The sequence below is a fragment of the Somniosus microcephalus genome, chromosome 15 (assembly GCF_052327205.1).
Source record: "Somniosus microcephalus isolate GS21.2 chromosome 15, FLI_Smic_1.0, whole genome shotgun sequence".
Taxonomy (NCBI): Eukaryota; Metazoa; Chordata; class Chondrichthyes; order Squaliformes; family Somniosidae; genus Somniosus; species Somniosus microcephalus.
In genome coordinates this window covers 53388129-53411024 of record NC_141001.1, presented here as the reverse complement: position 1 = coordinate 53411024, position 22896 = coordinate 53388129, and the positions used below count along the sequence as shown (strand labels likewise).

At 42.3% G+C, this 22896-nt stretch overlaps 1 protein-coding gene across 2 annotated transcripts in view; it reads right to left on the bottom strand.

Annotated features, from left to right (window-relative positions):
* Positions 1-8735: 8735 nt before the first annotated feature.
* Positions 8736-22896, bottom strand: part of taldo1 (transaldolase 1) — a 29956-nt gene continuing 15795 nt past the window's right edge. The window contains exons 5-9 of one of the 2 annotated variants that reach the window (XM_086007785.1): positions 15745-15920; positions 13369-13566; positions 11399-11544; positions 11134-11188; positions 8736-8955 (exon numbers count right to left, since the gene is read on the bottom strand). In XM_086007785.1, coding sequence (XP_085863911.1) covers positions 11156-11188; positions 11399-11544; positions 13369-13566; positions 15745-15920 — 553 coding nt within the window. In that variant the 3' untranslated portion in view covers positions 8736-8955; positions 11134-11155. The remainder of the gene's footprint in view (positions 8956-11133; positions 11189-11398; positions 11545-13368; positions 13567-15744; positions 15921-22896) is intronic. The other variant, XM_086007786.1, reaches the window with a different exon arrangement.

The following is a 22896-nucleotide window of genomic DNA, read 5'->3' as shown; positions in this document are numbered from 1 at the left end:
GAGGATTGGGAGGATTTTAGAATTCAACAAAGGAGGACCAGGAAATTGATAAAGAAAGGGAAAATAGAATAGGAGTGTAAACTAGCGAGAGACATAAAAACATATTGTAAAAGTTTCTATAGGTATGTAAAAAGCAAAAGTAAATGTGGGTCTCTAACAGGCTGAGACAGGAGAAATTAGTGGGAACAGCCTTTCCCCATCTAGCCTATCCAAACCAGTCATAATCTTGTACACCTCTAGCAAATCACCCCTCAACCTCCTTTGTTCTAATGAAAACAAATCCAGCTTCTCCAATCTGTCCTTGTAGCTAAGATCCCCCACCCCCAGAACCATTCTGCACCCTCTCAAGGGCCTTCACATCCTTCCTAAAGTGTGGTGACCAGAACTGGACGCAATACTCCAGTTGTGGCCTAACCAGCGCTTTATAAAGGTTCAGCATAACTTCTCTACTTTTGTACTCAATACCTCTATTTATGAAGCCCAAGATCCCATATGCTTTGTTAACCACTCTCTCAATATGTCCTGCCACCTTCAGGGACCTATGCACATTAACTCCCAGATTCTTCTGTCCCTGCACACTCTTTAAAACTGTGCCATTAAGTGTATATTGCCTCTCCCTGTTCCTTCTGCCAAAATGCATCACCTCACACTTCTCGGTATTAAATTCCATCTGCCACTTGTCTGCCCATTCTGCTAGCCTTTATGTCCTGTTGCAGTTGATTGGTATCCTCACTGTTTGCCACACCCCCAAGTTTGACATAATCGGCAAATTTAGAAATTCTACTTCGTATTCCAATAGCCAGGTCATTTATATACATCAAAAAAGGCAATAGCACCTTCACTGACCCTTGGGGAACACCACTGTCTACCATCCTCCAGTCTGAAAAACAGCCATTTACCGCAACTCGCTGTTTTGTCCTTAAGCCAATTCCTTATCCAAGCTGCCACTGACCCACCTATTCCATGAGCCTCAATTTTGTTAACCAGCCTTCTATGTGGTACTTTGTCAAACGCCTTCTGAAAATCCATGTAGACAACATCCATTACATTCCCTTCATTGATCCTCCGTTACTTCATCAAAAAATTCAATTAGTCAAACATGATCTGCCTTTTACAAATCTGTGTTGGCTCTCAATTAGTTTAAACCTCTCCAAATGCCAGTTAATTTTTTCCTTGATTATTGTTTCTAAAAGTTTACTCACCACTGATGTTAAACTGACCGGCCTGCAGTTACTAGGATTGTCCTTACACCAGTTTGTTCTCTTCCGAGGGACTGCCTAAGCCTAAGCCTGTCCTTACACCCTTTCTTGAACAATGGTGTCATATTTGCCACTTTCCAATCTAGGGAAGATTGGAAAATTATGGCAAGCCCTTCCACCATCTCTTCCCCCAATTCCCTTAGCAATCTGGGATGCAAGCTATCTGGACCAGGCGACTTATCCACTCTAAGCATAGCCAGCCTTTCCAGTGCATCAATTTTTCACCCCTTCCATTGCTTCTACCTTTTCCACTACCAATATTTTGTCAGCATCCACCTCCTTAGTAAACACCGATACAAAGTACTCACTGAGTATTCTAGCCTTGCCCTGCGCCTCTAAGCATATATCATCACCTTTGTCACTAATAGGCCCCACTCCGTCTCTTACTACCCGCTTACTGTTTACATGCCAGCAGAAGATTTTTCAGTTCCCTTTCATGTTAACTGCCATTCTACTCTCATATTCTCTCTTTGCCAATCTTATTTTTATTTTCACATCCCCTCTCAACTTATTGTATTTGGTCTGGTTCTCCCTTGAAGAATTCACCCGACATGCATTATACACCCTTTTTTTGTTTCATCATCTTCTCTATCTCCTTTGTCATCCAAGGAGCACTTGCTTTGGTTCCCTTACCCTTCCCTCTTGTTGGAATGTACCTAGTCTGTACTTGGAACATCTCTTCCTTAAGATCACCATTGATCTGTTACAGTTTTTCCTGTCAGTCTTTGGTTCCATTTTACCCTGGCTAGATCCTTTCACAACCCATTGAAGGTAGCCCTATTCCAGTTTAGAAGTTCCACTCTAGATTGTTCCTTGCTCCTCTCCATTGCTAATCTAAATCTTATGATACGATGATCACTCGTACCCAAGTGTTCTCCCACAGACGCTTAGTCGACCTGGCCCACCTCATGCCCCAGCACCAGATCCAGCAATGCCTCCCTCCTAGTTGAGCCAAGAACATGCTGGTCAAGGAAATTCTCCTGAACACATTTCAGAAATTCCTCACTCTCCTTTACCCTAGCATTATCCCAATCGATATTTGGGTAATTAAAGTCCCCCAATATCACCACTCTATAGCTCTTGCATATCTCTGCGATTTCCCTGCAGATTTGCTCCTCTACCTCCCTCTCACTATTTGGAGGCCTATAGAATATCCCAATAGCATGATCATACTCTCTTCGCTCCTCAACTCTAACCAAATGGATTCTGTCCTTGTCCCCTCTGGTTTAAACAAATATTTAACAGAATTAACAACTAATTGCATTTATATAGCACCTTTAATGTAGCAAGACATCCCAACGTGCTCCACAGGAGTGTTATTGACAAAATTTGACACTGAGCTACATAAGGAGATATTAGGACAGGTGCTTGGTTGAACAGGTAGGTTTTAAGGAGTGTCTTAAAAGAGGAGAGGTAGAGAGGTGGAAAGGTTTAGGGAGGAATTCCAGAGCTTAGGCCCTAGGCAACTGAAGGTGCGGCCGCCAATGGTTGAGCGATGAAAATCAGGGCTGTGGAAGAGACCAGAATTCTTGGAGGGTTGTAGGGCTGGAGGAGTTTACAGAGATAGGGAGGGGCGAGACCATAGAGGGATGTGAAACTTCAAATTATATTTAACATTTATTTGTTGTACAAAAATACAAAAACACATGCATAACTACTCTACTACACTACAATGCTCATTTTATTTTTTATTTAAAGTCCTTGATAAAACTAGGAATCTTCAACAACCATTTGTTTTGCTTGAACAAGCTTCATTTGAAATAAAATTCAGTCGCTATGGCACCTTTATATTTCAATAACCATACAAATATCAACCTGTACAGAAATAAATCAAAGTGCCTAGGAGATAAAACTGAACAAAGTATGATTTTTTTTTCCCTGTTAAATAAACTGCTATAAAATCTAATACATAACTCATACCGTCTAAATTTAGGAAAATGAATTGAACTGATAACTTCCAAGTTTTCCATAACAACAAACCTAAAAATGTGGGTGCACCTTATAAATCTCGACTTTGCAACAGATAAAACAGAATACATGGCACTCTACTTTTACACAAAAAGATATATTTTAACTATTGTCCAGTTTGCAAATATCATTGCATTTACCTTTTAAAAGTTGGGTCCTCATCAGTTGAGTGTCATTGCTCACGATTAACAGTAGGTTTTTTTTTTTTTTTTAGAAAAAAACCTACAGGAATAGTGAAATATAGTGAAGTCTAGTGTTTATGTATATATTAAAATTCTTTGCTCAGCGTGGTTAGAATGCAACACGTGGAGTGGTCGAGGCAAATAGCATAGATTAATTTAAGAGGAAACGAGATAAGTACATGAGGGAGAAAGGAATAGATGGGTATGTTGATCGGGTGAGCTGATGTAGGAGGAGGCTCATGTGGAGCATATACACTGTTGGGCCAAATTTCCTGTTTCTGTGCTGCAAATACTATGTAATATTTGTACAACATATCAAGGTTAAGAAACATAGTTTGAAGTTAATTTTAAAAAAAATTGTTTAAACCAATCCTTTATTTGTGGCTTAACATATTTTGTACATATCCAGTACGATTTGGACAGGTTGGATGATTGGGCAGAAACATGGCAAATGCACTATAATGTGGATAAATGGGAGGTTATGCACTTGTGGCAAAAACAGGAAGGCAGATTATTATTTGAATAGCAATAGATTGGGAGAAGGGGAAGTGCAAAGAGACCTGGGTGTCCTTGTGCACCAGTCGCTGAAGGTAAGCATGCAGGTGCAGCAGGCGGTTAAGGCGGCAAATGGTATGTTGGCCTTCGTAGCAAGAGGGTTCGAGTACAGGAACAAGGATGTCTTGCTACAGTTGTACAGGGCCTTGGTGAGACCGCACCTTGAGTATTGTGTGCAGTTTTGGTCACCATACCCGAGGAAGGACGTTCTTGCCATGGAGGGAGTGCAGCGAAGATTCACCAGGCTGATACCTGGGATGGCAGGAATGACGTATGAGGAGAGATTGTGTCGATTGGGCTTATACTCACTGGAGTTTAGAAGATTGAGAGGGGATCTCATCGAGACCTATAAAATTCTGTCAGGTCTGGACAGACTAGATGCAGGAAGGATGTTTCTGATGGCCGGGGAGTCCAGAACCAGGGGTCATAGTCTAAGGATAAGGGGTAAGCCATTTAGGACTGAAATGAGGAGGAATTTCTTCACCCAGAGAGTGGTGAACCTGTGGAATTCTCTGCCACAGAGGGCGGTGGAGGCCAGTTCATTAAATATATTCAAGAAAGAGTTGGATATGTTTCTTGAGGCTGAAGGGATCAAGGGATATGGGGAAAAGGCAGGGACAGGGTACTGAGTTTGGATGATCAGCCATGATCACATTGAATGGCGGAGCAGGCTCGAAGGGCCGAATGGCCTACTCCTATCTTCTATGTTTCTATGTTTCTATCTCACCTCTGGTCATGGTTTTGGACAGTCCAAACTTGACAACCCTACTCGTATCAGCTATGCCATTTCCCCAGTGTCTGCACTGCTGACTTTAGCCTTTTGTGAATTTTCCTTCATGAGAATGGAGGAAGGGTCTGGCGCCAAAAAGGAAGGGTCTGGCGCCAAAACTTGACGCTGTCGCATGAGAAATCCCACATGCGCAAACTACAGGCATGAACCCCAAACTCTACTTCTGCATTTTCTCAGTACACACACACACAACACATTTTGAAAGCAATACAGTATTTACAGGGTTAATTTGTCATGGACATTGTTTTAGTTGAACATATTGCAGTGGTATTTAAAAGCTAGCATGTAATGGAAAAGAGATTTCTCTTGCACTATGTTTGAAATGCTGACGATGTCTGTTTCTAGGGTCGTGCCTTGGTCAAGTTAGATTTTTTTTTTGCTCAGAATCCTTTATACAGGGGAAGCAGAGGAGGCAGAGCAATTCAATATTTACTGGAAATTATATCATTTTACATTACAAATAGGCCCATAGTTAATTGCTTATGTGCAGCTCTGTTGTAAGTAAATTTTCTCCAGCATACATTAATTTTCATTCTAAACCCTGCCTTAAAAAGGGCTGTAGCTGGTCCTCTGCAGTTGCTCATAAGCTGCAAATAAGCCTCTTACATGGTCTTTCTCTTTGTTGTATTGAAATCAAGACTCAAATTAAGACTCATCACTTACACTCTTTCCCAGGAACTCAAAACTGTGGAATTCTATGATCCTCAGACTTTCCTTCTTTAACAGTCTACAGGTTTTGAAAACTAGAGCTTAGTATCACCTAATCATTTCTTCCTTATTTACCTTGTCGAAGATCAGTTTACGTGGTGATCTCCGTTAATCTCTCATTGCAGCTAGCTATGGGAGAGACCAAATCTGACAACACACACCAAGACCGCAATAGAAGACGTAGACATCAGCATAAACGGCCCTCTGCGGTTTGGAGTGACAAGCTATGATGATGATCTTGCATAGCTGCTAGGAACAGGAGTAGGCCGTTCAATTAGATCATGGCTGAAATGTACCTCAACTCTATTTACCTACCTTTGGAGGAGCAAGTCCCAGATTTCCACTACCCTTTATGAAAAAATGCTCTTAATTTCATTCCTAAATGGCCTAGCTCTAATTTGAAGATTGTTCCCACCTTGTTCTGGATTTCCCCCCACCAGAGGAAATCGTTCCTCTGTATCGACCTTATCGAATCCCTTAATCATTTAAATACCTCGATTAGATCACCCATCAACCTTCTAACCCACTTTGATCATGTTCTGGAAAGCCAGTGGTAATGGCAATTCTTCACTCTAGTTCTACTTAGGAATTTCCTAATAAATAGAAATTCATTCAAATGATCTATTCCCACTTAGAATCCTGTACAAAACTTGCAATAGTCAACAAATTATCTTCTGATTGAGACATTAGTCTACCCCAGAAAACTTATTTTAGCTGTCATTTCAGTGACTGCCATGACTCCACAAAAATATCTTCCACTTAGAATGATAGCTGCTAACGTGTTACCCACTGAATCAGCCTACCACCAACAACCATTAACACTGCATGAAAACTCTCAGGAAAGGACCAATTGCAATCGTGCGGACAACCTTCATGTTTGCTTCTGGCTCATACAAGCTAGTTAAAGAAGATGTATGAACAACCACCCACAAACTTGTCTGGAACTGTAAGTGTTACTCGGGGCAGCCGAGCTGCATGGGTCTGTAGACACTCTTCCATCCAAGGTCCCAGTTGAACCAAATCTGGAAGGAGCCTGGCATGATCTGTGTTCTTGTCCCAGAGTGTGGTGCAAGTTAAGAGAAAGCAAAAAAACACTAGAAAATATTAATACTGAAATTGCTTTGTGAAGGAGGACTCAAAAGACAAAGTTATCAACTCAAGTCAGTGATTCCTTCACACACTTCAAACACCAACGTTCTATTTGTTCCTTGCTCCTTCCACTCTACCATTGACCTCTACTCCTTCAACCATTACACTGCGACTCTCTGGAACTCAGACAGTAATTCTATCTCATCATCACACTCAGTTTTCAAAAGCTTCTTCTCTACAACTATGGTGTTGCCGGCTAACTTCACTCTATCATACCACACATTGTTCTGTATCCCAAACAGCACTGAGAAGTTTCTTACGGTCTTTGTATGTGAAGAGCATTATAGAAATATAATTTATGTAGCTGACAGAATAAGGCAGTGGGAGTTTAATGGGACAGGATAGGGCATGATCCAAGGCACTCTTCCCATTAGGAAATGTATGGGGTGGCTTCTAAAGTGTGATCTAAAGAATTTCAATGCTCCCACACTTGGTTGAGATCAAAATAATTCAATTGGTTTAATCATAGATAATAGTGTTAGAAATGGAAGTAATCCCACCCCCCCAGGACAACAACTTAGAAAGTCTTACAAACAAATGCTTAAATATATTTGATGTTCTTAACTGTGGAAAGTTAGCAGCAATGGTAGTCATTGTCTCCACCTTGTGGTACAAAAAGTGGCAATGATCAAGGCAAGCCAACATTACACATTACAAAACTCAGCATTTGCTGAGTTTTTCCAGCATTTTCTGTTATTTCGGATTTCCAGCATCTGCAGTATTTTGCTATCTTTCTATACAGGTTGACTATCCCTTATCCGAAAACCTTGGGACCAGCTGTGTTTTGGTTTTCGGAAATTTTCGGATTTCAGAAGGTATTATTTCAGACTGGGAAACTCTGAACATTAAATTAATTTGGTAATTAGTATTTGTATTTAATATAAAATTTTAAAAGTTCAGGCTACCTCTTGCGACTGTTCCGTGTCTCATTCCCCTTCCTGCTTCTCTGTGCTGCCACTCAGTCTATTTACAGCTCCCCCTGCTCCGTATCTGAATTCCTTGACTTAGCGGGGGTCTGGGGCTGGACTGCCGCTGCCAGTTGTGGGAAAGCCGGATATCGGCTGACTCCTACGCTAAGCTGGCCCGCAAATCAGGTCAGAAAAGCATCGGCCGTGTCGGGTCATGTCGTGCGCACGACTTACGCTCCACAAAAAACTTTCGGTTTTCGGTATTCAGATATACAGGTAGTCTACCTGTAATTCAGTTGAGCTTGTAGAAATCATGGGATCAGAGAATTCATACAAAACATTTACTTTAAATGCAATAATAAACTACAGTTCATAATTAAACTATGGTTTTTAGACTAGATTAAACACAAGAATGTGTAGGAATAGTAAACGGCTATTATATGTAGCCTGTTATATGCAGCATCCGATATTCAATTCCATTGACTGCAATGGAACTGAATCTCAGGCACTGCATAGAACGGGTAGCCGATCCGATACCGCCCAAGACACATTTCTGGGCCCTGGTTACCGAATTTGTACTGTACAGTCCAGTTACTTTACCTGGTAACATGCCATCAATCTATTGTACGTCAGGTGAAAGTTCTCTCGGACTTCCCTTTTTATTCCCAACCCCCTATTTTTTTTTTTTTTTTTTTTATAAACTGCTGCCCCCTGCTATTCACCGTAACGAACAATTTCCCTTCATTAACTTTTGTCCATCTCAATTATACTCTTCACAATTTTAATTCTATTTTCGCCACAAGAACAAGCTCAATTTCCTTAAACCTCTCCATAACACAAATTCCTGATCCCTCAAGCTATGGTGGTTACTAACCTTTGGACAGTAATGATCGGATGGGTAACCAGATCCAGACAGTATTCTAAAAAGAGATTTGACCAATTCCTTACACAACATTAAACAACTTGTGATTTGCACTATATCCCTCTCAGCTCATGCAACTCAGTATCTTATTTGTCTTTTACTGTAGCTTAGTCATTAATAACCCACATCTCTTTCCACATCAGTTTTATCTATTTAACACGCATTATTTCTTTCAGTTCCTTGCACCCACACAATGCTACACTTCGCTCCCACTCTGTTTAATGTACATAAAGAGCCAATAAAACTAGACTGGGAAAGAAGAGTAGAAATTTCACAGCAAAGACAACACGTTAGTAGGTTTATGCATTTATTAGAAACAGGTGGACCAAACTGCACAAGCCAGCAATAATGCTCAATAATGGATACACCAATGACGCAACATATGGTGTTCCTTTTTACAAAGTTGGTCAAAGTGAAAATAAAACAAACAAACATTCAGCTATCAAACCACGTGATTCAAATTATGAAAGTTAAGAGATTCCTAGCATCCATTCTTGGCACCAAAAAGCCGTTCCTGCAAAAGAAAAAAAGACACCGGTCAAGACGTATAGAAGTGTTAGCTATATGACAAAACAGTTTTGATCATATATGCCAACCCCTTGTACAAGAGCAACTGCTCATGTCCTCCTTTCAGAACTCTGAAAACTATTGTCGGGGTACAAACATAGAAAACATAGAAGATAGGAGCAGGAGTAGGCCATTCGGCCCCTCGAGCCTGCTCCGCCATTCAATGCGATCATGGCTGATCATCCAAGTTCAGTACCCGGTCCCTGCTTTCTCTCCATAGCCCTTGATCCCTTTAGCCTTAAGAAATATATCCAACTCCTTGAATATATTTAATGAATTGGCCTCTACTGCCTTCTGTGGTAGAGAATTCCACAGGTTCACCACTCTCCGGGTGAAGAAATTCCTCCTCATTTCTGTCCTAAAAGGCTTACCCCTTATCCTTAGACTGTGACCCCTGGTTCTGGATTCCCTGACCATCGGGAACATCCTCCCTGCATCTAGTCTGTCCAGTCCTGCCAGAATTTTATAAGTTTCAATGAGATCCCCTCTCATTCTTCTAAACTCTAGTGAATATAAGCCTAATCGACCCAATCTCTCTTCATAAGTCATTCCTGCCATCCCCGGTATCAGCCTGGTGAATCTTTGCTGAACTCCTTTCATGGCAAGAATAGCCTTCCTCAGATAAGACGACCAAAACTGCACACAATATTCAAGATGTGGTCTCACCAAGGCCCTGTACAACTGCAGCAAGACATCCTTGTTCCTGTACTCAAACCCTCTCGCTATGAAGGCCAACATACCATTTGCCTTCTTAACCGCCTGCTGCACCTGCATGCTTACCTTCAGCGACTGGTGCACAAGGACACCCAGGTCTCGTTGCACTTCCCCTTCTCCCAATCTATTGCCATTCAGATAATAATCTGCCTTCCTGTTTTTGACACCAAAGTGGATAACCTCACATTTATCCATGTTATATTGCATCTGCCATGCTTCTGCCCAACCACCCAACCTGTCCAAATCATCCTGTAGTTTCTCTGCATCCTCCTCACAGCACACACAGCTTTGTGTCGTCTGCAAATTTGGAGATATTACATCTAGTTCCCTTGTCTAGATCATTAATATATATTGTGAATAGCTGGGGTCCAAGGACCGATCCCTGCTGTACCCTAGTTACAGCCTGCCACTCGGAAAAAGACCCGTTTATTCCAACTCTTTGCTTTCTATCTATCTGCCAACCAGTTCTCCATCCAAGTCAATACCTTGCCCCCAATCCCATGTGCCTTAACTTTACACGCTAATCTCTTATGCGGAACTTTATCGAAAGCCTTCTGAAAGTCCAAATACACCACATCCACTGGTTCTCCCTTATCTAGTCTACCAGTTACATCCTCAAAATATTCCAGTAGATTAGTCAAGCACAATTTACCTTTTGTAAATCCATGTCGACTTTGTCCGATCCTGTCACTGTTTTCCAAGTGCTCTGCTATTACATCTTTTATAATGGACTGTAGCATTTTCCCCACTACCGATGTCAGGCTTACCGGTTTGTAATTCCCCGTTTTCTCTCTACCACCTTTTTTGAATAGTGGGGTAACATTAGCTACCCTCCAATCCATGGGTACTGTTCCAGATTCCATCGAATGTTGGAAGATGATCAGCAATGCATCTACTATTTCTAGGGCCACTTCCTTAAGTACCCTAGGATGTAGATTATCAGGCCCTGGGGATTTATCGGCCTTCAATCCCATCAATTTCCCGAACACCATTTCCCTACAAATACTGATTTCTTTCAGTTCCTCCCTTTCATCAGACCCTATGTTCTCTGACATTTCTGGGAGGTTATTTGTGTCCTCCTTTGTGAAGACAGAACCAAAATATGTATTTAAGAACCAAAATATGCACAAGCTGCAGAAACTAGTCCATTCCTACCAGTTTATTTAGTTCTTTGTTTATCCCATGTACCATTTATGGTATTCTTAAGTGTTTAAAATCATACACATTCCAAACTAAACTGCAGTAACAGTTAATTGCAAGTGATTGCATTGTGAAGCAGCTAATCTTGAATTCAACATGCCAATGTAGCCTTTTTGATTGGTTATCAGGCAGTGCCTCAGGTGAAAGGTTAAATGCTATTAGTTTTCCTGGTGGCTATGCATTTTGCAAAACTGGTTTAAAAATGGATTACATTTCCCACAGATGCGTTGCAACTAGTTTCCTTCCTCCTTGTACGTTTTCTTGATCTAAAAGAAAGGCAAGATAATTTGTTTTTCATCAGACACCCACATACACTAGAATAACTAAAGATGGCAGCTTCCAAGTTTTTTTTTTGGGGGGGGGGGGGGGGGGGAGGGAAAGAGAGAAGAGGAGAGGATAAGCACCTAAACTCTGCCTAGTTGACGTACAAAACCAGCACCCTACTTGGGAGGCCATAGGCTTTCAAACATACATACCTTTAGCATGTTTTCTAGCTTAACAGCATCAGCTGAAAACTTGCGGATCCCATCAGACAATTTTTCTACAGCCATCTGGTCCTCATTGTGACTCCAACGAAATGCCTGCTCATTCATTTCAACTTTTTGTAGGTCAAGCGCTTGGGCTGCACACAAGTAGGGGAGAACTTTTAGGATGTTTGTAAATTATTTGCATTGACAAAAGTTGATTGCTGAATGATAGCTGAACGACAACTGAGTTTGTGGAAACCAGAAATCTCAACTTTTAGACAGCCAGCTGATACAGGGAAATTGATGATCTCGGGTTACATGATTTTGCAAGGTTAAGAAAGTGCACAAAAAAAACCTTTAACACACCAAGAGCTGCTTAATTACAATAATAACCCTAAACTACAAGACACAGATTTAAAATGCTAGTTAAAACTTGACTTTACTTTCAATTTTGCCTACCCAATACTTGACTTTACTTTTTTCTTTCTGCAGAGGCTCTCACCACCCATTCTGAAGGTGGGAACAACTAAACTGATTTGGAGCCAGTTTTCTCCAAAGGTCAGTGCACCCTCTCTCCTCCCTCCCCCCAAATCAATGTTCATGTTCATGTGCCTACATTGAAGGCTCTACTGCCCAATGAGCACAACCTCCCTCACCCCAGAAGAATGGGTCCAGAGTAAAACTAGTCCAAAGCATGCCAACAGTGAAGACAAAAAGCTAGGATTCTGCACCAAAGGGGATGCATTCATTGTACCAAAGAAAATAAACGTAATTGGCATAAATTGTGGTCCGCACCCTGTTCCAGAATTATCCCTAGCCCTCGAATTCCACTTCTTGAAAACTACACTTGGTCTTAACTCCTTGTACAATGAAGTAATGTATCTTCCATACTAATAAAAATGAAAGGGAGAAAAGATAGAAATTCAGAAGCTACTTTGACACACCTTAGACAACCACAGGTTTTCATTGGAACTAGGATCCCAACAAAAACAAGAAATTCAGGCAGAAATGGAGATGGAGGACACAGCTATGGAACATTCCACTTCAAAAGTCAACAGGTCACAAAAACAGCTCAAGCAGCAGAAACTCAACAGATTATATCAGTTTATACTGTTCTGATGAAAGGTCATCAACCTGAAACGTTAACTCGGTTTCTCTCCCCACAGATGCTGCTGGATCTGCTGAGCGTTTTCCAGCATTTTCAGTTTTTATTTCAGATTTCCAGCATCCACAGTGTTTTACTTTTGTTATACTGTTAAGAATTCAGTTTTTCAACTGGGAAGAACATTAAAGTAGGGTACATTGCCAGTTATGCATCTTTCATCAGGAGATCTAGATATTTAAGCAGCCATATATTGACTCATGTTGTAAATACCAAATTCGCAACCCATTATTGATCATAGCTATGTACCTCTTAAGAATAATCAAACTATGCGCAGCACTGCACCGCTGCATCCAATAGCCTTGCTTTTACAAAGTAAGTGGCCTTTCACACAAACAGGAGCTTCAGACAAAAGTATGTGATAATATTTAAGGTATTAATCAGCTTTTTTCCAAAACTTTTCATGAAGCCAATTATTACAAATCCAACTGGAAAAGATAAAAAAAGGTCTTGACTTTAAGATCATACATTGGTTTACATATTGTAGTAGTTGCACATTGTCTTATGCCATTTACAAGAGGGTACAGTGAAGTTGTGCATATTTGTACTCTTCCAGTTCTGTCGGCTATATACTGCATATACTCTGACTATGTTTCCACAGATGCGCAATCTAGGTTAAGTAGAAGCAGCTTTCCTCTCAAAACATTTAGTCTACTTTAGATTCACAAACAATGGTAACCTGAGGTCTCTCAATTACTTAACAAGCCGAGCAGGTTGCCGATCGACATATGCATTACACCCTCAAGCCTACACTACCAATATTAACTGAAGCTAGAGTGCCCTGTTGGTTTCATAATTCAGTTGAAAGAAAACTTACCTCCTTTAGCACTCAAGGCAGGGGTTAGATGCTCAACATCTTTGTTAAGTTCTTCCAGCAGTTTTGGAGATATTGTGAGATAGTCACAGCCAGCCAACGCCTTGATTTCTCCAGTGTTACGGAAAGATGCCCCCATGACAATAGTCTTGTACCCAAACTTCTTGTAATAGTTGTAGATCTTTGTTACACTCTGTACACCTAGAGCCAAATCGGGTATATAATTAATGTTGCAATAGTCTGTAAATCAGAAGGTATTAAGTGAGAAGAGACTGAATGGCTTTCCTCTTCCATCTAAAAATTGGTCCCATTCAAAGAGAGGTAAGCCCTTGTATAATAAGAAATGCCCAGAGTATGGATATACATGCATCAAAAAATAAATGGCTGTTTTTTTTTTTTTGGGGGGGGGGGGGGGAAGGGGGGAAGTGGAAGAAAAGGAAAAAAAAAGAAAAGAAAATAGTCTATTGCTACATTCCAACAATCTCACAATCCAGTTCATTTTACCAGCTCAACCAAAATTTGAAAACCAAGAGCCAAATATGTTTTAGATGTGCAATTCAAAAGAAAGAGATCCCACAAAAGGTTTGCCAAAAGCAAAAGGAAAAAAAACTAAAAAAGGCAAAAGGAGCAGTGTGACTTGTCAGGCTCGATAGTTTGCGAATTAGTTAAAAAAGCCAATGATAGGAGGTTGCAGTTGGCCATTGCACAGAACTGTGTGTGTTACAGTTCAGGTAAACAGCTAGATACCAGTTTATCAGCACACTCACCACTTCCTAGTAAGCGACAGCAAGAACCCTAAATAAAATGTAATATTTTAAAACACTTCCAATCACAATCAGTCCTGTGTTGGTGCACATGGCACTGTGTGTTGTAGAAGGACAGAGTCAAAGCATGACTTATGCAAAAAAGAAAGAATGTGGTTTACATGATATGTAATGCACCATAGTACAGGAAACTGTGATATTCGGCACCGACGGGACCGAGCTGTTGCCGTCCCATCAAAACTGCCGGACAAACCAGCGCTAATGTTAAACATACGGAAGCTTTTGAGCTCCGTATCTAGCAACAAACCCTGTTGCAACAGCTTCTAAACAGTCGACCGTAGCTTGCAAGCATCTCTGTAGCTTAGCAACAGCTTTAGCTAGACCTTGCAGAGCCTGACTGGTGAAAAAAAAGCAACGAAAAGAAAAAAAACTTACTGAACCGACTCCTGAATTTTGCCAGTGGCTCAAGCATTCCGGACAGTTAACCTCTGGATAAACCAAAGTTTCCTGTGCAGAATAATCCCAATATTTCAACACAACTGAATGACGACCAAGTACTTGGGAAAATGCTATTCAGTGAAGAGTGCCTCAAAAACTGGACCAATATTTCAAGCACCAACAGCAGGGCCTTTACTACTACAACAGCAGCAATTTGTATTTATATAGCGCCTTAAGTGTAGTAAAACTTCCCGAGGCACTTCACAGGAGCATTATCAAACAAAATTTGACACCCAGCCGCATAAAGTAGTGTTAGGGCAGATGGCCAAAAGCTTGGTCAAAGAGATGGTTTTAAAGAGCGTCTTAAAGGAGGAAAGAGGTGGAGAGGTTCAGGGAAGGAATTCCAGAGTTCAGGGCCTTGGCAGCTGAAGGCACAGCCGCGAATAGTGGAGCGATTTAAAAAAAAAAAAAAAAAAAAAATCAGGGATGCTCAAGAGACCAGAATTGGAGGAGCGCAGATAGCTTGGAGGGTTGTAGGGCTGAAGGTTACAGAGATAGGGAGGGGCAAGGCCATTGAGGGATTTGAAAACAAGGATGAGAATTTTAAAAGTCAAGGCGTTGCTTAACCAGGAGCCAATGTAGGTCAGCAAGCACAAAGGTGATGGGTGAATGGGACTTGGTGCGAGTTAGGACACAGGCAGCAGTTTTGGATGACCTCAAGTTTACGGACGGTGGAAGATGGGAGGTCAGCCAGGAGTGCGTTGGAATAGACAAGTCTAGAGGTAACAAAGGCATGGATGAGGGTTTCAGCAGCAGATGAGCTGAAGCAGGGGCAGAGTTGGGCGAAGTTACAGGAGTGGAAATAGGCGGTCTCAGTGATGGCGCGGATATGTGGTCAGAAGCTCGTCTCGGGGTCAAATACGACACCAAGTTTGGTTCAGCCTCAGGCAGTTGCCAGGGAGAGGGATAGAATCAGTGGCATGGGACACTATTTCATAGTTTTATAGTAAATGGGATGGAGGATGTTACAGACAAAATAGTCATCAAGGTCAGCTAGAAAGTCCTCCCAAGTAAAGAGTTCGGACAATCTCAATAGTTTCCAGTCAAAAAAAGTCACAGCTAATGTTTGCTATTGGTCCTTGGGTTAATACAGAATTCAATGGTTAGATGAATGTACCTGGGTCTGCCGACGGTTTGAAGCTTTTCTGATCCGTGTTGGCCACATGCCAGTCCAGAATACGACCCACAAAAGGGGAAATTAGTGTTGCCCCAGCCTCTGCACAGGCAACTGCCTGAGCAAATGAGAAAAGCAGAGTCATGTTGCAGTGGATGCCACACTGTTCTTCAAGGATCCTAAAACAGACAGTTATTCAGGTTGAACTATGCCCAATTGGAACAGTAAACTGATCATTGCAGCTCAAGGATTGTGTGTGCACCAAAATAGGGAGGGAAGTGAAAAAAAGTGGTTCACATGTCAGAGGTCGTTGGCTTTTATTCTGAGCATTAAACCAAATAACCAAGATTTAGAGTTTAGACTGCTTTTGAAAAAAGAAAAAAATCCCCAGCACCAGTTCTACATTTCAAGTAACTCATTCTCCTGCCCCTCAATAGGTCAGAATTAGACTCTTTCTCCATCCCACCCACTCCCACTTTCCTTTCTCTTATTCCCAAACTTTCCAAGTCTTAAGCTCACTGGAATGTTTGGATCCATTTTGCTGAGAGAGAGTCAGGATAGCTGTAGCAAACATAGGAGGTTAATATTAAACTGGAGGGGGAACTGACTAGTCAGTGTTTAAATACAGCTAATACACAGACACAAAGCTTCATTCTTTACACAAACCTTGTCAAATGTCATGTTTTGCAGTAATACTCTAGGATAACTTGCATAACTACAAGAGTACTAGGAACTAAATTAAAAGAACAGGACCTCGGTTTTATCTGGGTTATTACCTGAACCACGTGCAAATTGGCATAGGGATAAGCTGATTAGGGAAGTGAACACGTGACTGAAGGAATGGTGTGGGAAAGAGGGGTTCCATTTCATGGGGCACTGGCACCAGTATTGGGACAGAAATGAACTGTACCATTGGGACGGGCTCCACTTGAACCAGTCTGGCACCAGGGTCCTAGTGGAAAAGATAAATAGGGCGGTCACAAGGACTTTAAACTAGTAAATAGGAGGTGGGGGGGGGGGGGGGGGGGCGTGAAGGGCTCAGGTGGAAATTATAGTAAAAAGAGTTCAAAAACAAACGAAAGGGAAGTGAGTGGAGTAACAGTCAGAAATTGTGCTTTAGGCACTTCAGGTTAAGGGGTAAACTAAAATGTGTAGAGTGATTAAACCAGGAGAGAGAAATAAGAAACATGTAAGTAAAACATTAGAGCTGAAGGACAGGCCAGGGTGCGTGGCCCAAATAAGAGATCTTTATACAAATGCACGGAGTATAAGGAATAAATTGAATGAAGGCGCAAATTCAAATTGGAGGGTATGACATTGTAGCCATTACTGAGACATGGCTGCAAGACAGTCAGAACTGGGAATTAAATATACCAGGTTATAAGGTCTACAGGAAAAATAGGGAAGATGGTAGAGGGGGAGGAGTAGCCTTAGTGATTAAGGATGAAATCATTTCAATGATAAGAGAGGATATAAAGGGAGATAAGCAGGAAGTGGAGACTCTATGGGTAGAATTAAGAAATAGGAAAGGATTCAAGACTGCAGTGGGAGTTATGTATAGGCCCCCTGCTCGCAGCTGTGAAGTGCTAGATTGTATAAATGTACAGATTCGACAAGCATGTAGCAAAGGTAGAGTGGTTTTAATGGTGGATTTTAACTTTCGTATGGATTGGGATAAGCAGACTAGCACCAGTCAGAAAGGTAGTGAATTTCTTGAGTGTGTTCGGGATAGTTTTCTACAACAATATGTCCCAGAGGCAACAAGAGGGAAAGCCATATTAGATTTAGTAATGAGTAATGAGCCAGATTTAGTTAACAGCCTAACTGTGCGTGAACATTTATCCAATAGCGATCATAACATGATAAGAGTTCAACATAGCGTTTGAAAGGGAGAAATGCGGTCTGCACAGAGCGGGATTAAACGGCGTGGACTTAAACAGAGTGCTTTGGTTGGGTATTTAGAAAGAGTGTGAATTTGGAGGAGGGGGGAAGGAGTTGTTGATTTTTGCCTACACTACTTGCAGTGCTCGGTGTTACAGGTAGATATTTAATTTCAGTACCCTTAACTTAATCTAGATCAAGTAAGTAGTCAGGAAATTACACTGTAAACCAAGTTAGCTAAATAAAAATTAATTAAATAAAATCAAGGTCATATAGGGATGGCAGTGCAGGCGATGTAGCGCAACTGCAGCATGTGGGAGTTTGTGGAGAGCATTGTGATCTTGGACAACCACATGCCTGCATATTGAGGAACTTCAGCTCCGAGTTTTTGAGCTGGAGTCTGAGGTGCAGACATTGCAGGGCATCAGGGATGGGGAGAGTTACCTGGACACTTTGATCCAGGAGGCAGTCACATTTTAGGGTCGGTAGTGGCACAGGTCTGGTTAGTGGTCAGGGACAGGAGGGTGTGATGGGGTCCCCTTACCTGCCCGAGTTGCCAAGTGTTGTGCTGGAGGAGCCTCAGCCTTTGCCCTTGTCCAACAGCTATGAGGTTCTTGCTGCCTGTGTGGATGAGGGAAAAGCCTGTAGGATCGATGAGCAAGCTGACCATGGCACCATGGTGCAGGAGGCCATTCAAGTGGGAATCGGGGGAAAACTCTCCACTGGCTGGAGTCATACCTAGCACAAAGGAAGATGGTTGTGGTGGTTGAAGGTCAATCATCACTGCCCTAGGACATCGCTGCAAGAGTTCCTCAGGACAGTGTCCTAGGCCCAACCATCTTCAGCTGCTTCATCAATGACCTTCCCTCCAACATAAGGTCAGAAATGGGGATGTTCACTGATGACTGCAGTGTTCAGTGCCATTCACATGCCTCAGATAATGAAGCAGTCCATGCCTGCATGCAACAAGACCTGGACGACATTCAGGCTTGGGCTGAAAACATTCACACCCCAGAAGTGCCAGGCAATGACTATCTCCAACAAGTGAGAGTCTAACCACCACCTCTTGACATTCAACGGCATTACCATCAATGAATCCCCCACCATTAACATCCTGGGGGTCACCATTGACCAGAAACTTAACTGGACCAGCCACAAATACTGTGGCAACAAGAGCAGGTCAGGAGGCTAGGTATTCTGCAGCGAGTGTCATCTCCTGACTCCCCAAAACCTTTACACCATCTACAAGGCACAAGTAAGGAGTGTGATGGCATACTCTCCACCTGCCTGCTCCAACAACATTCAAGAAGCTCGACACCATCCAGGACAAAGCAGCCCGTTTGATTGGCACCCTATCCACCACCTTAAACATTCACTCCCTCCACCACCGGTGTACCATGGCTGGTTTGTACCATCTACAAGATGTACTGCAGCAACTCACCAAGGCTTCTTCGGCAGCACCTCCCAAACCCATGACCTCTTCCACATAGAAGGACAAGGACAGCAGGCGCATGGGAACACCACCACCTCCAAGTTCCCCTCCAAGTCACACACCATCCTGACTTAGAAGTAGATCGCCAATCCTTCATCGCTGGGTCAAAATCCTGGAACTCCCTCCCTAACACTGTGGGAGTACCTTCACCACACAGACTGCAGCGGTTCAAGAAGGTGGCTCACCACCACCTTCTCAAGGGCAATTAGGAATGGGCAATAAATGCTGCCATTGCCAGCGACGGCCACATTCCATAAACAAATTTTAAAAAAAGTGGGGGGGGGAGTGAAAGGGAATGTAGTTGTGGTAGGGGACAGTATAGTCAGGGGGATAGATACTGTTCTCTGCAGCTGCTACCGAGAGTTCCGACAGTTTTGTTGCCTGCCCGGTGCCAGGGTTAAAGATGTCTCCTTGTGGCTGGAGAAGAACTTGGAGTGGGAGGATCCAGTTGTTGTGGTCCACGTAGGAACCAACGACATAGGTAGAACTAGGAATGAGGTTCTGCTGAGGGAGTTTGAGGAGCTAGGATCCAAATTAAAAAGCAGAACATCAAAAGGTAATAATCTCTGGATTGTTACCTGAGCCATGCACAAATTGGCATAGGGACAAACAGATTAGAGGGAAGTCTAGAACCAGAGGTCACAGTCTCAGAATAAGGGGTCGGCCATTTAGGACTGAGATGAGGAGAAATTTCTTCACTGAGGGTGGTGAATCTTTGGAATTCTCTACCCCAGAGGGCTGTGGAGGCTCAGTTGTTGAGTATATTCAAGACCGAGATCGATAGATTTTTGAATATTAAGGGAATCAAGGGATATGGGGATAGTTCAGGAAAGTGGAGATGAGGTAGATCAGCCATGATCTTACTGAATGGCAGAGCAGGCTCGAAGGGCCAAATGGCCTACTCCTGCTCCCATTTCTTATGTTCTTATGAAACAGCTACCAAGATTCTAGATTTAGGTAAGGCTGACTTCAATGGGATGAAGCAGAGACTATCCACAGTAAGCTGGGCAAATCTGTTAATGGGTAAAACGACAGATGATCAGTGGGATAAAAACAGAAAATGCTGGAAATACTCAGGTCAGGCAGCATCTGTAGAGAGAGAAACAAAGATGGTTCTAGAGTCATCTTTTGTTTCTTAACTTGTCCCATTATCATCTCCTTTTGCCTTGCAACATCATCCCTTTTGTCTCTTAATCTCTCCCGCCTTCCATCCTATCAGACCTTCCCTTTTATTCTTTCCCCCCCCCCCCCCCCCCCTCCCCTCCTACACTTGCTTAAAAACCTGTTACATCTCCAACTTTTTCCAGTTCTGATGAAGGGTCAGCGACCTGAAACTTTTGGGGGGGGGGGGGGGGGGGTGATTTTGCCAATGGGGAGCTTTTGGAGGCAGGACTCCCACTTGTCGGGTTTCAGTCCCGCCTCCATCAGCTTCTGGCCAACCCATGCCATTTTCCCTTGATTGACCTTGTTAAGTCCACCCAGCGGGCTTAGCAGGCCAATTAAGGGAAAGCCGGTTGCAGAGAACGTCAACGTATGACGTTTCATCTGTCAAAAGTTTTTGACAGCTGAATTGTCATCATTTGACAGCTATGTGAAGCTGTCAAACAGTTACATTCTCTGTAGAAACCTCTTTCCTTTGCAAAAATGAGATGGTTGTTGCATTGGAGAATGCAACGGCCATCTGTCATCTCTACCACGGAGGTGCGAGACTCTCCGCATACACACCGACTGAAGCCTGCAGGAAGAAAAAGGTAAGTATACTTTTTCTAACACTTTCCACTTACCTCAGATACTCACCTCTCCACACTTGCACCCATCACTTACCTTCACAGCACACTTTTGCACTCCCACCCCGACCCCACTGCTCGCCTTGGTGACCGGCAGGATTCGGAGCCCGCATTTGTATGGGGAAAATGGTGATAACCCTATTTTCTGCTTGTTAACAGGCAGTTAATTGGCTTTAATCCCTTCCCACCTCCAAGGAGACGGGACCCGGCGCAGGACAGCTACCCGTCTCCTGGCAAGATGGCATGGAGGGCGGGTTGGGCACCCGCCCCCAAATTCTGCCATTTTCCCAGCAGTCCCGCCTCCCAGGGCTGGGCAAGATCGCACCCTTCAACTTGGTTTCTCTCTGTACAGATGCTACCTGACCCGCTGAGTATTTCCAGCATTTCCATTTTTATTTCAGATTGCCAGCAAATGCGGTATTTTGCTTTTGAAGATCAGTGGGAGATCTTTAAAAAGAATTTAATGTGATACATAATCAGTTTATATCCGAGGGGCAAGAGCTCTACTTGGCAAAAAAAAAAAAAACACAGCCACGGACGACTAAAGGTGAGGGACAGCATAAAACTAAAAGAAAAAGCATACAAAAAATGCAAAAAATAGAGCGAATGGGAAAGATACAAAGAACAGAACAGCAAATGGTCACAAAACAGATAGTAAGAGCTACAAAAAGGGTGTATGAAGAGAAATTTGCAAGGGGTATCAAAATCAATAAAGAATTTTTACAATTACATTAGGAAAAAGAGGGTAGTCAGGAGCAATGTTGGCCCTTTAAAAACAAAGTGGTGATGTTGTCAATGATAAAAAGGAAATGGCAGAAATGTTGAATAGTTACTCTGCGTCAGTATTTACAGTAGAGGTAGAGGATAGCATGCCGGAAATCCCAAGGAAACCAATATTGAATCAGGGACAGGGACTCAGAAAATTAACCTAAGTAAAATAACAGTAATGAAGAAAATAATGGCAGTAAAGAGCGACAAATCCACAGGACCATCCCAGGGTTTTAAAGGAAGTAGGGTCAGCACATTACAGAATACCCCAACTATAATCTTCCAAAGTTCTCTCGATTCAGGAACCATTCCTTTAGATTGGAAAATTACACGTCACTCAGCTATTTAAGAATGGAGAGAGGGAAACCAGGGAATTTATAGACCATTTAACCCAACATCTGTTGTCAGGAAATTGCTAGAGTCCATAATTATGGATAGGGGTGACAGAACACTTTGAAAATTTTCAGTTGATCAGAGAGCCAACATAGATTTGTAAAAGGTAGGTCATGCCTGACAAGCTTGATTGAATTTTTTGAAGTGGACTAAAGTAGTGGACAGGGGAATGTCTATGGATGTTATTTATATTGACTTCCAGAAGGCATTTGATAAAGTCCCACATAAGAGGCTATTATCTAAAAGGTAGAAGCCATGGAATTGAGGGCAAATTATTGACTTGGTTGGGAAATTGGCTGAGTGGCAGGAGACAGAGTGGGGATAATGGGTAGGTGCTCAAATTGGCAGGATGTGACCAATGGTGTCCTGCAGGGATCTGTGTTGGGGCCACAACTATTCACTATTTTTTATTAACAACTTAGATGATGGCATAGAAAGTCATATATCCAAATTTGCCTATGACACAAAGATAGGCAGCATTGTACTGTAGATGAAAGCATAAAATTACAAAGGGTTATTGATAGATTAAGTGAATGGGCAAAAACTGTGGTAAATGGATTTCAATGCAAGGTCATCCAGTTTGGGCCTAAAAAACAGGTTACTTTCTAAATGGTGAAAAGCTAAAAACAGTGGATGTCCAAAGAGACTTGGGGGTCCAGGTACATAGATCATTAAAATGTCATGAACAGGTACAGAAAATAATCAAAAAGGCTAATGGAATGCTGGCCTTTATATCTGGAGGACTAGAATACAAGGGGGTAGAAGTTATGCTGCAGCTATACAAAACCCTGTTAGACCACACCTGGAGTACTGCGATCAGTTCTGGGCACCACA